The sequence below is a fragment of the Puma concolor genome, chromosome B3, assembly GCF_028749965.1.
Source record: "Puma concolor isolate L17-30 chromosome B3, mPumCon1.1.hap2, whole genome shotgun sequence".
Classification (NCBI taxonomy): Eukaryota; Metazoa; Chordata; class Mammalia; order Carnivora; family Felidae; genus Puma; species Puma concolor.
Genome location: NC_141672.1, coordinates 33,875,538 through 33,889,042, shown reverse-complemented (window position 1 = coordinate 33,889,042; position 13,505 = coordinate 33,875,538). Strand labels below are relative to the sequence as shown.

General features: G+C 52.1%; 1 protein-coding gene and 1 long non-coding RNA gene across 2 annotated transcripts; one reads left to right on the top strand and one right to left on the bottom strand.

Annotated features, from left to right (window-relative positions):
• Window positions 1-5,308: 5,308 nt before the first annotated feature.
• Window positions 5,309-10,716, bottom strand: ZFP36L1 (ZFP36 like 1 zinc finger CCCH-type). The gene is made up of 2 exons (XM_086709439.1): window positions 10,510-10,716; window positions 5,309-8,122 (listed from the first exon to the last, which is right to left on the bottom strand). Exons 1-2 carry the CDS (start codon window positions 10,564-10,566, stop codon window positions 7,163-7,165), a joined length of 1,017 nt encoding a protein of 338 aa, XP_086565565.1. The 5' UTR covers window positions 10,567-10,716; the 3' UTR covers window positions 5,309-7,162.
• LOC147579871 (uncharacterized) lies at window positions 9,276-13,388 on the top strand. The gene is made up of 2 exons (XR_015252238.1): window positions 9,276-9,830; window positions 9,990-13,388. It is a non-coding gene; the product is annotated as an uncharacterized LOC147579871 (long non-coding RNA).
• The last annotated feature ends 117 nt before the right edge of the window (window positions 13,389-13,505 follow it).

The following is a 13,505-nucleotide window of genomic DNA, read 5'->3' as shown; positions in this document are numbered from 1 at the left end:
GCACTCATTTGTACAACACTGAGAGGGAACATCTTCAATTCCGCCATTCTGTCTGAGCCCAACTAAGCCTCAGGCCCTTCCCAGAGCACTGAGGCTACGGCCTCCACATACTGCCCTTGTGGACCAGCCCTGCAAGAGCCTGTCCCCACAGCCTGGGGGTGGACAGACCCATCAGCTGAGCTGGGTGTCTCCCTCAGGATCCAAGAAGTTTCCCAAAGGCTTAATACTGGAACCGTGTCCCAAAAAAGTGGAATGGAACAGGGGTCAGAAGTGGTGCCGTGACGGCCACGTGAGGCTTCAATGCACCCTTAAGCCTGAGGGCGGGGGAAGACAGGCTGGGCCAGGCAGGCCCCTCAGAGGCCTCCCAGCCCCCATCAGCCTCAGGGGCAGATGGGCCTGGACAGGCAGGCCATGTGGAGGAATCCCAGGACGCTAATGCTGGCCTGCCCAGCCAAGCTCTCTTCTCTCCAGCCCCTCAGAGCTCAGAAAGGCTCTAACTTGGCTTCCCTCTACCTCACACAAAGTGTGGGAGGTACCAACTAGCCACAGATTAATTTTGAATCTGCAGAGCAAGAAACTCTTTTCTAATGTGGAAGCTTCTATTTACTAATGAGATCTTTTGGTTTACTAATTAGCTTGCTTGAGTCTGGATGGCTGTGTGTTGAGTTTTTCTAAGGAAACACCACCTGTGCATTGAGGGGCATATAGGGTAGTGGGCAGCTGTGTAGGCTTGAAACCGACGTGCTGGAATTCAAATCCCACTTCACGTACACAAGTCCCCCAGCTGCTCCGAACCCATTCTCTCCTTCTATAAAAAGGGAACAGGAGCGGTACTGATGTCCTCAGGTCGTGGCTATTACCAAAACCAGCCACAAGGTGCTGAGTGCCTATACTGGGCCGGGTACTCGTTTCGTTTCACTTTTTTCTTTTCTTTCTTTCTTTCTTTCTTTCTTTCTTTCTTTCTTTCTTTCTTTTTTATGAATTTCATTTTTCCCTTATATGTAGGAACACTTACAACAACGCGATAGGTGTTTGTATTTACATGTAACTTACATACAGTAAAGTACTAGCATCTTCAGCATGCAGCTCAATGAACTTTGGTGTGTATGTAGTCTATCTTCTAATGGGATCTCTATCATTGTAGATCATTTCGCCTGCTTATGAACTTCATATAAGTGGACTTACACACAATACACTCTTTTTGGCTGGCTTCTATCCCTTAACTTTACGTTTCTATAATTCATCCATGTTGTTGTGTTTCCCTGCACTGGTTTTTTATACAGCCGTATAGTACTCCATTGTGTGCGCTGCGGTTTATCCATCAGACCGAGGTGTCGTTATCATCTTGTCGTCATCCCATCTCACAAATGGGGAAACTGGGGCTCTAAGCTGTTCGCTAAGTGTTCAGCCTGGGGTCACAATGGTGAGGTTGACACTGAGCAGGGATTTGAACCCAGCTGCGTCCGGCTCCAAATCCAGCCCCTCACCCTGGACAACAGAGGCTCCCATGCCCCTGGAGCACTGGGATGGGCAGAAATGAACTCTGTGCCTTGTGGTCATGACCTCCTTCTCCCTGAGGCACAGTGGGGAGTCAGGAGGCAGCTGCCTGACTAGCCCCGGGAGGTGAGAAAATTGCCTCAGGTTTGGCCATTGCCAATATTTATTTTCACTGTGTCCCAGGCTGATGGTGCAGGCACAGGTGTCACTCCCAGCTTTGTACCTTGAGACCTGGCCTTCGCCAACATGTTGAAATAACTGCAAACAGCCAAGACGTGGGGGAAGCATCCTCGTCCCTGAGCAGCAGCTGGCTCTCATGGGTAGGAGGAGGGAATCTGGCCTGGCTTGGGGACAGCACCTGCCCTGGCTCCTCAGAGATTAGTTCCCACAACAGTAGCTCAGATGTAACCCTCTGTGACTGAGGGTTCTGAGGCCGGGAGATCTTCTGCAATCCAAGCTTTGCCCACTAAGAAGAGGTGGGTCACCATGGGGACTCCTAGCGCTGGCCTGATCTCAAGAAAATGCCAAGGTTTTGCACTGCTCCCCAACTCTCTGGGTCCTTGCTTGTGCCTAGCAGACCAGAAGCCGGTCAGAGAAGGGTCATCCGCAAGACAGCAGGAGGAGGTGAGGAGCCTGGGTAGTCTCCTGGGCCCCCTCCCCCCCTGAACCCAGGCACTGTTTCAGGCAGTCCAGCCAGACGTGATTAAATGGTTGGCTACGTGCAGGAGGGTAAGATCCCAGGGGAAGAAGGGCACAGGGCCAACACCCCAGGTGGCCCTGGGGCACCCTTTGCTCTGTCGATCATTAACAGAAGCCACCCCATGGCAGGCAGACAAGGGGAAAGTCCAAGGGGGAGGCCTACCCCCTCCTCCCAGGCACCGTCCTCCAAACATGCCAACCCAGGACCTCGTGGGACATGAGATCATGACACTGGAGGGGTGTGTGCAGAGTCATCTAATCCAACTGGCTGCTTCTTGTGTCCCTACAAAGTCTCCACAGGCCAAGGGAGTTGGGAACTAACACCGGTCGATTTGCAGTTACTATGTGCCAGGGACTGTGCCAAATGTAGTCAGTATGCCAGCCTGCAACCTGGTGGCAAAATGCAATGAGGGAGCTGGCCCGCCTGGGTTCAAATCTCAACACTTCTAGCTTTGTGACCAATCAGTGAGCTTCTCTGCGCCCCAATTTCTCCATACATAAAATGAGAGTATAGGAGTGCCTCCATGAGGTCACATGAGCATGTAATGAGTTGACACACACGAAGTTCTCAGACTACCTGCCACTTGTGAAGAGCTGTCTTTGCTAACTGTTCACTGGATCCTCAGCCACCTCTTGAGATACAGATGAAAACTCCAAGGTTGAGTCATCTGCCCAAGGCACAGCTGGCACAAAGAGAGCTGGGATCTGAACCCGGGTCAAAGGGTTCCATCGCCCTCTCCCTCCATGCCATGGAAGCTTCCTCCTGCCATGACGCTATCTGTTCCTTTGGTAACCAGTGTCTCATGATCCAATGGGCTATAAAACCTATCTCGCGTCTGCCTCCCTGTTCTCTCAAAGGCCCTCCTTTCACCAGAGTGTCAATGAGCTGCAGTAGGCCCCCAAACTTCCTCCTGAAAATGAAGCTTCCTGGCCCAGAGAGGTAAGTCCTTGCTCAGTGGCCAAAGTAACTCTTTTCTTTTTGCTGCTCCAAGGGAAGACCCGTAGCCAAGGGCCAGACCATGGGTTGCCAGACAAACAGCCATGGAGGCCCTGCCCTACCAGGACAGACCTCATGCAGGCCCCCAAACCAGAGATGCCCCAAGGTCTGGTACCGGAGGTAGGGAAGCAGTCCTTGCATCTAAGGAACTTGCTGACAAAGGCAGACCTGACCTTCCCTGCTCCACTTCCCTTGGTGTAGGCCTTACCTCCAGCTCTCTCTGCATGTCTCCCGTCTTCCCTGCTGCAGAGGAACTTAGGGATGAAGGTCTCCTGCCAACTCTGGGCTCACACCTCCCTCATCTGCAGCTTAGAGCACAGGCCCATTGCTAAGGCCCCTCCATCTTCCAGGATTTGGGAAGAAAAGGCCCAAGTTTTTGCTAGTTCTTTTCCCATATAGCTTTGGACGGATCTCCTCTATCTTGAAGATGTAGATGGCAGAAAATCCAACTTTGTGGTGATAACCATGCAGGGCCTGAGTGGCCAAAATCCCAGCCTGTGTTTCCCATGGAGACTCTTAGGTGGGGAAAAGGGTCAAGGCTTAGGTACAGAGAGTTTCCCAAGGCCATAGCGAGTATCTCCTTGCCTGTGGCACCCCCCACCCTCAGGCAACCCCCACCCTCAAAGGCATCCTGGAGTCTATGTTTCTAATTTTGGTATCACTCGAGTGATGGATTCCAACTGAAGAAATTCTGAGCAGACCGATGGGTATGCTTAGCCTCTGAGAACCCAGCCAGTGTCACCATGAGCCAGAGAATTAGATGTCTGCCATATGCTCACCTACGCCTGCAGGGAATGAGCTCAAGGTAAACAATTAAATGTCTTTTTGCCTTTAGTCAGCAAGGAAGATCACATGCCACCACCACCACCACCACCACCACCACCACGCGCGCGCACGCACACACACACACACACACACACCCTTGTTCCCTCTGCACGCACTGGCAGCCTGGGTTCACTCCAGTCCCAGGAAGGGTTGCTGTCCCCTCCCTCCACCAGCAGTCGCTGCCCTAGGAAAGGGCATCTGCCCCCCCCCCCCCCCAGCAGGGAAGGAAGAGTTGACAGGGTGCATAAGGTAGGTCTTCCCAAGCCTCAAGGGCAGCCCAGCCAATGTCTGCTGCAGACGTAACTTTGGGAGAGATCAAGTGAAGGTAGAAATTCAGCTCACCCCCCAAAACTTAGTGCAAGGAACCAAAGGCAGCCTCAAATAGCAATATCCATCCCTGCCTCCCCGAAAAGAACGGCTCCCAAGAACCAAGAACCAGACTTAGGGTTTTCAGAAGGATCCAACCCCTCTGGCAAGCAAAATATCCCCTTCAAAGCGGTCATCTGGCCTTGGCTGCAGTGCTTCTAGCTAGGGGGACCTGACTCTTCCCAAGATGACAACCTACCTATCCTGCCTGGCATGTGTAACAAGACTTAAGGTGGTGGGAATTCCTGAGGACTTCCCATTAGGACTGGCCATCTTAATAGCCACTTCCCCCTAACAGCCCTCCAAATACAGAAGTGCAGGTCAGCTCCAGGTGGACCCACCCCCAACTCCAGTGCCCTTGTTTGGGCCCCTGACCATCTTAGATGCTCCTCTCCAAGCCTGCAATCCTTCATCCTGCCCACCCCAGACAGGTGTTGAGAGGCTATAGAGTTTCAGGTCAATTTCATGTGGGAAAAATGAGCCTGCAAACACTCCACAAAGAACTCACTCATACCCAGACTTGGTTGGAGTACCATGTGCCAGGTTCCCCCTCTACCATTTTGGCACTCCAATCACCACCCAAAGGAATGAAGACCATAAAGTGGAGAAGACTGTGCTTCAGCTTTTGCTGAAGGCCTCCGAAGCTGCACAGGTACCCAAGGCTGGTCCCTGGTCAATAACCAACACGCTGGGAAGATAATAGAGAAGTATGGGCTCCCTTTGCAATAAACTCCCATCCCATCCCCTCTAAGCTCAGAGACTCCCAGCATCAATGGAGGGAACTACAGCCATAGCTGTTATGGCTGAGAAAAAAGCAACAAGCACTCCTCCTCTTCCCCAGCACCTGTAGCCTATACAAAGGACAAACCTATACAAAGGCAAAGGAAAACCACAAACCAAGTAAAACCAGCTTCACCATCCATGTTTCTTGAAAAAAACGGGGTTTATTGATTTTTAAACTGCAAATAGTCGTTACAAAAAGTTTTTTTTTCTTTTAAATAAATTCACACAAAGAAAGAGAAATAGAAAGCGACGGTAGTGACCAGCAAGAGGAATAATAATTACATTCATCTTAATGTGTGTGTGCCAGTTCTGTTTGCATTAACATTGGAAAACTCCAAACCTGGAATCCAGAACCTCAAATCTGCAATCGGAATGTCTTGAGATGGGCACGTGGAAGTCAAAGGGTTTCTTTTGTTTTTTTGTTTTTTCCCTTTTAGAAGCCATACATAAAAGTTGTTTTCCTTCTGTACTGTCACAGAACTTTTACATACATTCTCAGTCCTAGCTGAAAAGGCCTAAAGAAGAAGAAACTCAATTTGCAGTCCAACACAAAGGGGGGAAATTTCTAAAATAAATAATCCAACAGTTTTTTGCATTTTTTTAAATTAATTTTTCATTTTTTTAAAATAAAATAACCAAAAAAAGTGTAAAGTTACAAAAAATGTCGTTGAAGAATAATATATTAAAACTGTGGAAAAAAAAGGAAAAAGACACGTCACAAAATTTTAAGATTAATATGAAGATCATAATTTAACATAAAAGAATATATTCTATGGATTTGTCATCCCGATAAATATGAACAAAATTAACAAAAAAAAAGCATAGTTTTGGCAATAAATACGTTTTGATAAGTTAAATAAGCTTTTTTATATTGATGTGCAGTGACAAGCAAAATTTTTGCTCTCCAATTTCTGAAAGTTATATGAAGTTTAAAACCCAGGGAAAAAAGCATGGCGTGAGTGCTCTAAGGATAGACCTACGGTATTCTAGAGCAAAAACCATTGAAGCTACTTCTACAGGAAATCGTTTTAACACAGCTATTGTATGTGGAATGAATACCATTAACTGCTCACCCCTTACATGTTTTTTTAGCTTTTCTCTCATTTTTTTGTTATTTTTTTTTTTAAAGATGTCACATATGAACTGGGGAACTTTAGCACCAAAATCAAGTCTCTCATAGTCCATCTAGCTTCCCCATCCTCCCCACTTAAAAAAAAAAAAAAAAAAAAAAAGAAAGAAAAAATTAAATCACAAAGTCCCACTTATGTCGCGATCTTCATCCACTTTTTGTCTTCCTTCCTGTAGACCTACGCGAACCCAGGCAAGATTAGTCAACAGAGGTTCAGGTCGGGAAGAAAAAGGTTTTGAATGTCAAGATAGGTTTCCCCAAAAACCCAAGTCTGGCAACAACTCTCCCAAGAGGGGTGTGGGGGGGTCATGGGGAGAGGGGAGGGGGAGGGTGTGGGAGGCTGAAATAAGGGAAGGTGCAGTTGGGTCGCCAGCGGAGGGAGCTGCTGGTTCTGGGTCCCCTCCCCCTCCCCCATGGGCAGAGGCTCAGGGAGGCCCACGGGTGCCCTCTGGCGCTGAAGAGGTAATGTAGTCACAGTGACAAAGTTAGATTACAAGGCACTAAATTGCTTCTGTAAACTGTTACTGCTTTTTCTTTTGTGATTTGGCACTTAAGGCGTAAGCCGAGGGGAAAAAGGCATCTACTGACAAATATGGGACTTGTCTGTTATGCATGGTAAGTGGGCTATAAAATCGAGGAGAGGGGGTTTCAAGCCAGAGGAAGCTACTGACAAATTGACTTGTCCTTATGTTGGGGGGGGGGGGGTGGTCAAGAGAGGGGAGAGGGAAGGGGCATTCCAAGGTTCTGGGGGAAAGGGGTTGAGCTTAACCTTGTTAATGTAGGGGTTGTCAGGAATCAGGGAGAGAGGGAGGGGAGGGTTAAGGATGGAAGGTGGAGTAGGCAGGGGGTCCCTCCCTACCCGGGGTTTAGTCATCTGAGATGGAAAGTCTGCTGAAAATGGGCAGGCGTCTTGAGTTGTCCAAGGTGGGGGAATCTGAGCCACTGTGGCTGCTGCTGGAGCTGCTCAGATAGCCCTCCTGGTCCGAGAGAGAATCCTGAGGGCTGGGGGGAGAGTCAAACATGTGAGGGGACTCGGACATGGGCCGGAAGAGGAAGGTGGTCGGGGAGCCACCCCCGGGCAGCCCCATGCTAGGGGCAAAGAGGTTCGCCAGCTCCTGGCTGGAGAAGGCGAAGGGATTATTGGTGCCATCTGGCAGGGTGGGTGAGCCCAGGAGGTCATCGGCGCTCAGGATGGGGGGTGGGGTGATGGACGTGGGGCTGTCCAGCAGCCCTGTGGCAGCGGCGGTGGCAGCGGCACTGGGAAACCCAGCAAAGCTAAAGCTATGCTGGAGGCGGGGACGGTCAGCGGAGAGGTCCCGGGCCCCGGCCAGGGCGCGGCGCTCCTCAGCGTTGTGGATGAAGTGGCAGCGGGGCCCATACGGGCAAAAGCCGATGGTGTGGAAGGTGCGGCACAGCTCCGTCTTGTACTTGGGGTGACGGGTCAGGCTTCGGAGCTCGTGGATGCCATGCGCGAACTGGCACTTGTCCCCGTACTTACAGGCGCCGTTCTCCTCAAAGGGGCGGCACAGCTCCGTCTTGTAGCGGCTGGAGTTGACCTGGCCGCTCCCTGGCTGCTTCTGGGTGGGCAGCAGCCGCTCGCCCCCTTCTGAGAAAGAGCGGTCTCGGAAGCGGCTGTCCCGAGAGCTCAGAGCTGGGGCCGGCTCGCCCTTGAGGCTGCTGAGGAGCTGGTTCTGGTGGAACTTGGAGCTGGGCAGGGTGACCGAGTGCCTCCGGGGGAAGCCCCCACCGGCAGGGGTGCCCACCGCCTTCCTGTCCAGCAGGCAGCCCCCTGCACTGGGAGTACTGTAGTTGAGCATCTTGTTACCCTGGAGGGAAGAGAGGGAAGAGAGAGGATGGTTGGTGACAAAGGCCATGTACCAGGGCCAAGAAAAGTACCCCTAAGTGCAGCCCCCTCCACAATCGGAAATGCCCCTTGTGTCTCTAAGGAACTACCTCTAACTCAGCCCTGGCAAGCCCCCTCCCACAAACCAGCCACCTAGCTTTACTTTGGCCCCATGCATAAGAAACTACAAAGTCCTAACCTATAAAAAATTGTTATACATGCACCCTACTCCATGCAGACCCCTGGAATGCACCCCCATATCCTGTCTCCAAAGCTACCACTTTTATCCATAAAATCTAACTTTTTTACCTCCCCAGTAGATTCCTCAGCTAAAAAGATCTCCCGTAACTCCGACTTCTCTAGATTCCCTTTCCCCCAAACAAGAACAGGTAAACCTCAGGAGACTCTGAGTACCCTCCTTTTAATCAGTCCCTCCTTGATTGACACTCCACACAAACAAACGCCTGGCTTCCCAAGACTCAACTTCCTCCTTCAGAAAGGTTCCCTTCCTTTGGCAACAGGTTTCCAGACTGCCTTTGCTTTACTTGCTAAGAGGAGGGGAAGAGGAAGGGTCAGGAGAAATCCTCCATCTGGGGTGGGGGGTGGGGGGCAGGAGAAGGATGGGATTCTAAAATAAAGTTCATTGCCCCATGCCCTGGAAAGAGGTGCCTTCTACAATGATCTCCCCACCCCCTCCACTGGGAAGATGCCTTTGCAGTTAGTGTTCTGGCTGCAAGGGCAGGCTTGGATAAGAGCGCCAGTGTTTAATCTTTAACGCAAAGCTGCAGGTGGGAAGGAAAAGGAAAGCACCAAATCCCCCCACCCGCCTCCCAGTCAATAGTAGATTTGGGGGGAGGGAAGCAGAGCCACCACAGACAGGTTTCTGTTCCAATGGTATACCCTGGTCACCTGCCCAATCTGTACCCAAGATTCGGAAAGGGCACAAGCTGGGGACCAGGGAGTTGGCTCCCAGCCCATGTGGGTGTCATTGTGCAAATTCTAAAGTTGGTCCCTTAGGATCAGCTGCAGGGGCTCGGGAATCTGTAACAGCAACCACCCCACAGAGCGGATTACAGGAACCAAGTTGAGAGCCCGGTTCCCAACAATAAGGTTCATTTAAAAAGTCCGGGGGGGGGGGGGCGGGGGTAGGGAGCGAGGGAAAGAGAAATAGATCAAAGAGTGAGAAAGCTGGGAAGAGAAGGAAGGAGTGCAACAGAGCTCAGGTTAGCTGCCAGGGCAACTGGAGTTTGGGAAAGCCCAGAGAGGGAAGGAAGCTGAAATTCAAACTTTTTTTGATGTTGTTCTTCAGCTCCTCGGAGTCCCTGCACCCCAACCCTGCAGCCCTGGGGCCCTGGCAGCTGGGCTGACTGGAGAAGCAAGCTGGGAAAAGAGAGCGACATGACCCAACGTGTTTAAAAGAAGGCAAAACACTTTAGCAATTAAAAGTAGCCTAGCAGCTCCCCGCTTTCAAAGTGGGGAGAGGGGATGAACATAATCTAACATCCAAAGGCTTTTGCTGTGTACACTTAAACCGCATTCATGGAAAATTGTGTTTAAAACCTGCTTTTTTTCACACAGGCTGGCAAGCTACGCCACTTAAGGAGGCCCCATTAAATCCTTCCTCGCAGAGCCCCTTGAGCTCAGGCCGGCATTTTGTTCTCCAGGCCCCCCTCAACCCCCTCGGAAAACAGGTAAACGGGTCAAGCCTAGTACCATTATCACCCCAAAGTTTGCAGTACTGTAGGCGATCCCAGAAGGAAGCCTGGACGAGCTGGGGCGAACTGAAGTCCTACTGCAAACCCGTTCTGCAACATCCTTTTGAATCACAACTCTTGGCCTTTTTCTCGTAGGTTCCCAGCCCTTCCACATCAGACATCCCAGTAGAGATGTCGTCCGGAGACTCACTTCCCCAAGGGGAGCCCCTGCTGACCCCACTGGCTGGCGGTGTGGCTGGAGACTCGAACCCCTCCCGGCGACAGCGAGACCCAGAGCGCGCACAGGCAAACCGAGCAGACCAGCGAAACCGGGCTCAAGCAGCACATTACCGGCGACGGAATCACCAAAAAAAAAAAAAAAAGGTCCCAGCAAACGACCCGCATCCCTCGGGCGGCCTCGCCACGCAAACTTCGCCCCCCAAAACTCTGATCTCCAAATTCCCATGCAGTAGCCGCCAGGACCTGTTGAAACTCAAAGGGTGGGAAGGAGAGAGCCAAATTCCTTTAAACTGGGGGGAAAGTAAGGCGGAAAAAAGAACCATCTTGCCTCTCTTCCTCTCCTTCCTACTTTCCAAGACCTGAACTTTTGAGGGTTCTTTCTTTAGGCAAAAGGAAAAAGAAAACTTTGAAAAGCGAACCCTCCGCCCCACTCTACCTTGCATAAAACTTCACTCAAGTCGAAGATGGTGGCAGACACGAGGGTGGTGGTCATCCTGGGCGCTCGCACGGGGCAGGGACGAGGATCTGGTGTGCCGCGAAGGTCCCGGTGCGGGGAAGGCGCAGCCTCCGGCTCTCCGGTCTGGAGTCCCACACGCCTGCTCCCGGCGCCCCTCGCCTTTCTGACTCTCCCCGACTGCGGCGCGCGAAGCCCAATTTATAAAGTTCAGATTTGGTGGACCGGGGGAGGAGGAGCTTTAAACTTATTTAAATGAGGAAGAGGAGGAAAAAAAAGGTGATTGACACTGAAGTTGAATCAGCCATGCGGTCAAACTCGGGAAGAAAAAAAAAAAAGAAACTTTCAAAAGGAAGAAGGGGGAGGGGAAACGAGGAAAGAAGGCTAAGAAAAAAAAAAAAACCAACTGCAAGCAGCGCACAACTTTTTTTTCTTAAAGAGGAAAAGTTTCGAGTCTCTCGCTTGGCTACCCGGCGCTTGGGGCGCCCCTCTGTGGGGCCGCGCGGCGCGAGGGGGAGGGGCGAGGGGCGCCCCCCCCCCTTTGTCAGCCTGCGAGCGCGGCTCTGTGACATCATTCATTCCACCCTCTTCGGGGTTCTTGTTGTTGTGTTGTTGTTTTTTTGTCGGGCAGGAAGGCGGGCTCGACTTTCTCTTTTTGCAGGCGGGAGCAGAACCCGTCCTTAGCGCCCGGGCTGCGGTTTCCATCTTGAGCAGATCTCCCCTGAAATTTCTCCAAGTGCCCCCCACAACTTAACTCTTTTCCCGAGTTTTCTTCCGCACTCGGCTGCCTTCCGCAAACCAAGCAGGACCAGAACATCGGGAATTTGGGACGCAGAAAGCATTCGGGTCTAAGGTTTTTAGTTTAGTTTAGTTTTTGTTTAGTTTTTGTTTTTTTTTTCAGCAGGTCGTGGGGGAGGTAGAGTGGTGGGGGAAACTAGGGAGAGTTTTTCCCTGGGGGGGGGGGGGACCGGGCCCGGCCGGGAGAGCGCAGCACGGTTTCGCGCGCCGCACGCGTCTACACTCTCCTGTGCTTCGCAACCGAACGGCGGGAGGGGCAGTAGCGAAAAAGACCACCGCCCGGAAGGATTGCTTGCTTGTTTAACAGGCTTGGGAGTGGGATTTGTTTCACGCATTCAACCCTTAAACTTCTTCAAAAAGAAAACATGAATCCTCATGAATGTCCTTTCCAATCCGCCCTCCTCGCCCCCCCCCCCAAACACCAATAACGCACAACTTTCCACGAGCGCTCTGAACTATGGGACACACGCACACACCCCTAGACGCTTGAACAATGAAAAAAGTTACTTTGGCAAGAATGAAGGTAAAGAAATGGGGGAGGCGACACTTTTAACTTCTTGTTGCTTCTCCCCCGCCCCCACGGGAACGGAACATATGGCTTGTCACGCTGCGCTGTTTGGGCGGGATGGGGGGAAGGGGGCATGGGATCTTCCAACCCCCCCCCCCATAGATTATTACTCCTTTTAAGACTGTAATATATTTACTGTTAGCTTCAGAGGCCTCTCCTTCCACCCAAATAAAAAGTTGTTAACGTGTCGCCCACGGCCCCCGGGTGCTGGAGCGAAGACCCAGGCGGAAATCGCGGGGCTGTGTTTCTTTCCTATTTCCCCGCGTGCCCGGCCGCCTCCTCAGCCCTCGCACGTTTCTTCCCAGCACTCAAGGCGGCCGGGTCTGTTATGAAACCCCGTGCGCTGAGTGGCTAAGAGCGGGTTCCATTGCGATGTAATTAGGTCACCCCATTATGAGCACGTTTCTTTGGAAAGGACAGGGCGGGCGGAGCAGAGCGCTCGAGTCGCGCTCTCACCACCACCACCCACCCACACACACACACTCACGCATTTTTTATTGCATTTCTGGTGTATTCGTCAACCTCCGAGCAGACCCAGGGAAACCTTCCAAATCACAACTGTTTTAGGAACCGGTTATTTTTCATCTTTGCGAAACACAGAACTTTTGCTGCAACCACCAACCTACGTGATCCCAGCCGGGTCTGCTTTTATTTGGCCCCTCTGACTTAAATTGATGGCCCCCATTTTTAACCCGGCTGCTGCCCCTTGCCTTTCCTTCTGCTGCTGTCCAGCCGCCTGTTGCTTCCCTCCCCCTGCTCCCATAGTTCAGCTTTTCTTGAAATCTGGCAAGCGCCAGAAAGGGAAATAACTTCCATCCACCTTAATTTAAATCACTCAAGTGTAGGTTTCTTTCTTAAAGGGGTGTTTGCTCGCTCCTTTACCCAGCTCCAAGAAAGGGAGGGGGTCGTGCAGTTTCTTGATGATGAGGTAATGAGTTCCAGATTTCAGGACAGAGCAGGCTGCGCGTTAAAACCACAAGGTTAGTCTGCGTCCTGATGTGAAGCTATTTCGTCCTTTTATCTGCCTTCCCCCCCCACCCCAAAAGACCCATTGGTCTTTAATTCTGGAGGGTTCGCGAAGCTCTGCTGGGGGGATGGAGGAGGGGTGGAAAAGCGAGGGAGAAGGGGGACCCGGAGCGGGTGGGGCCGCCTGCCCGGCCCCAGGCCTGGCCCGCTGTCCCCCCCCCCCCCCCCCCCCCGCCCGCGGCTGCAGGACTGGCTAGAAGCACCATCACGCGGCCCCGGAGCCGCAGGCTAGCTAAAAAGTCTTTTTTCCCAACCCCCCCCCCCCCAAGAGAACTCCGATTCCTCGAATTTCCTCCGCTTTTCCAACTCCCGGCCGCCTCTCCCCTCCCCCGCTCCCGGGGCGCGGGCAACGCGGGGCGGCGGCCAGCCTGGCCCGCTCGCTCCGGAGTTGTTTACCGGCCCCGCCGACCCACCGAGTTTGTTCCAGCTCCCAGAGCCTGCCTCTATAATTAAACTCTTTTTTAATTGTTGGGTTGAAACGTCATTTCGGGGACTTTCCAAGGGTGAGGGAGACGAGGGGAGGGAGCGAGCCTCCTTAACCCTTCGCTGACCCGGCGGGCCGCAGAGTGGCGTCCAGCAGGGCCGA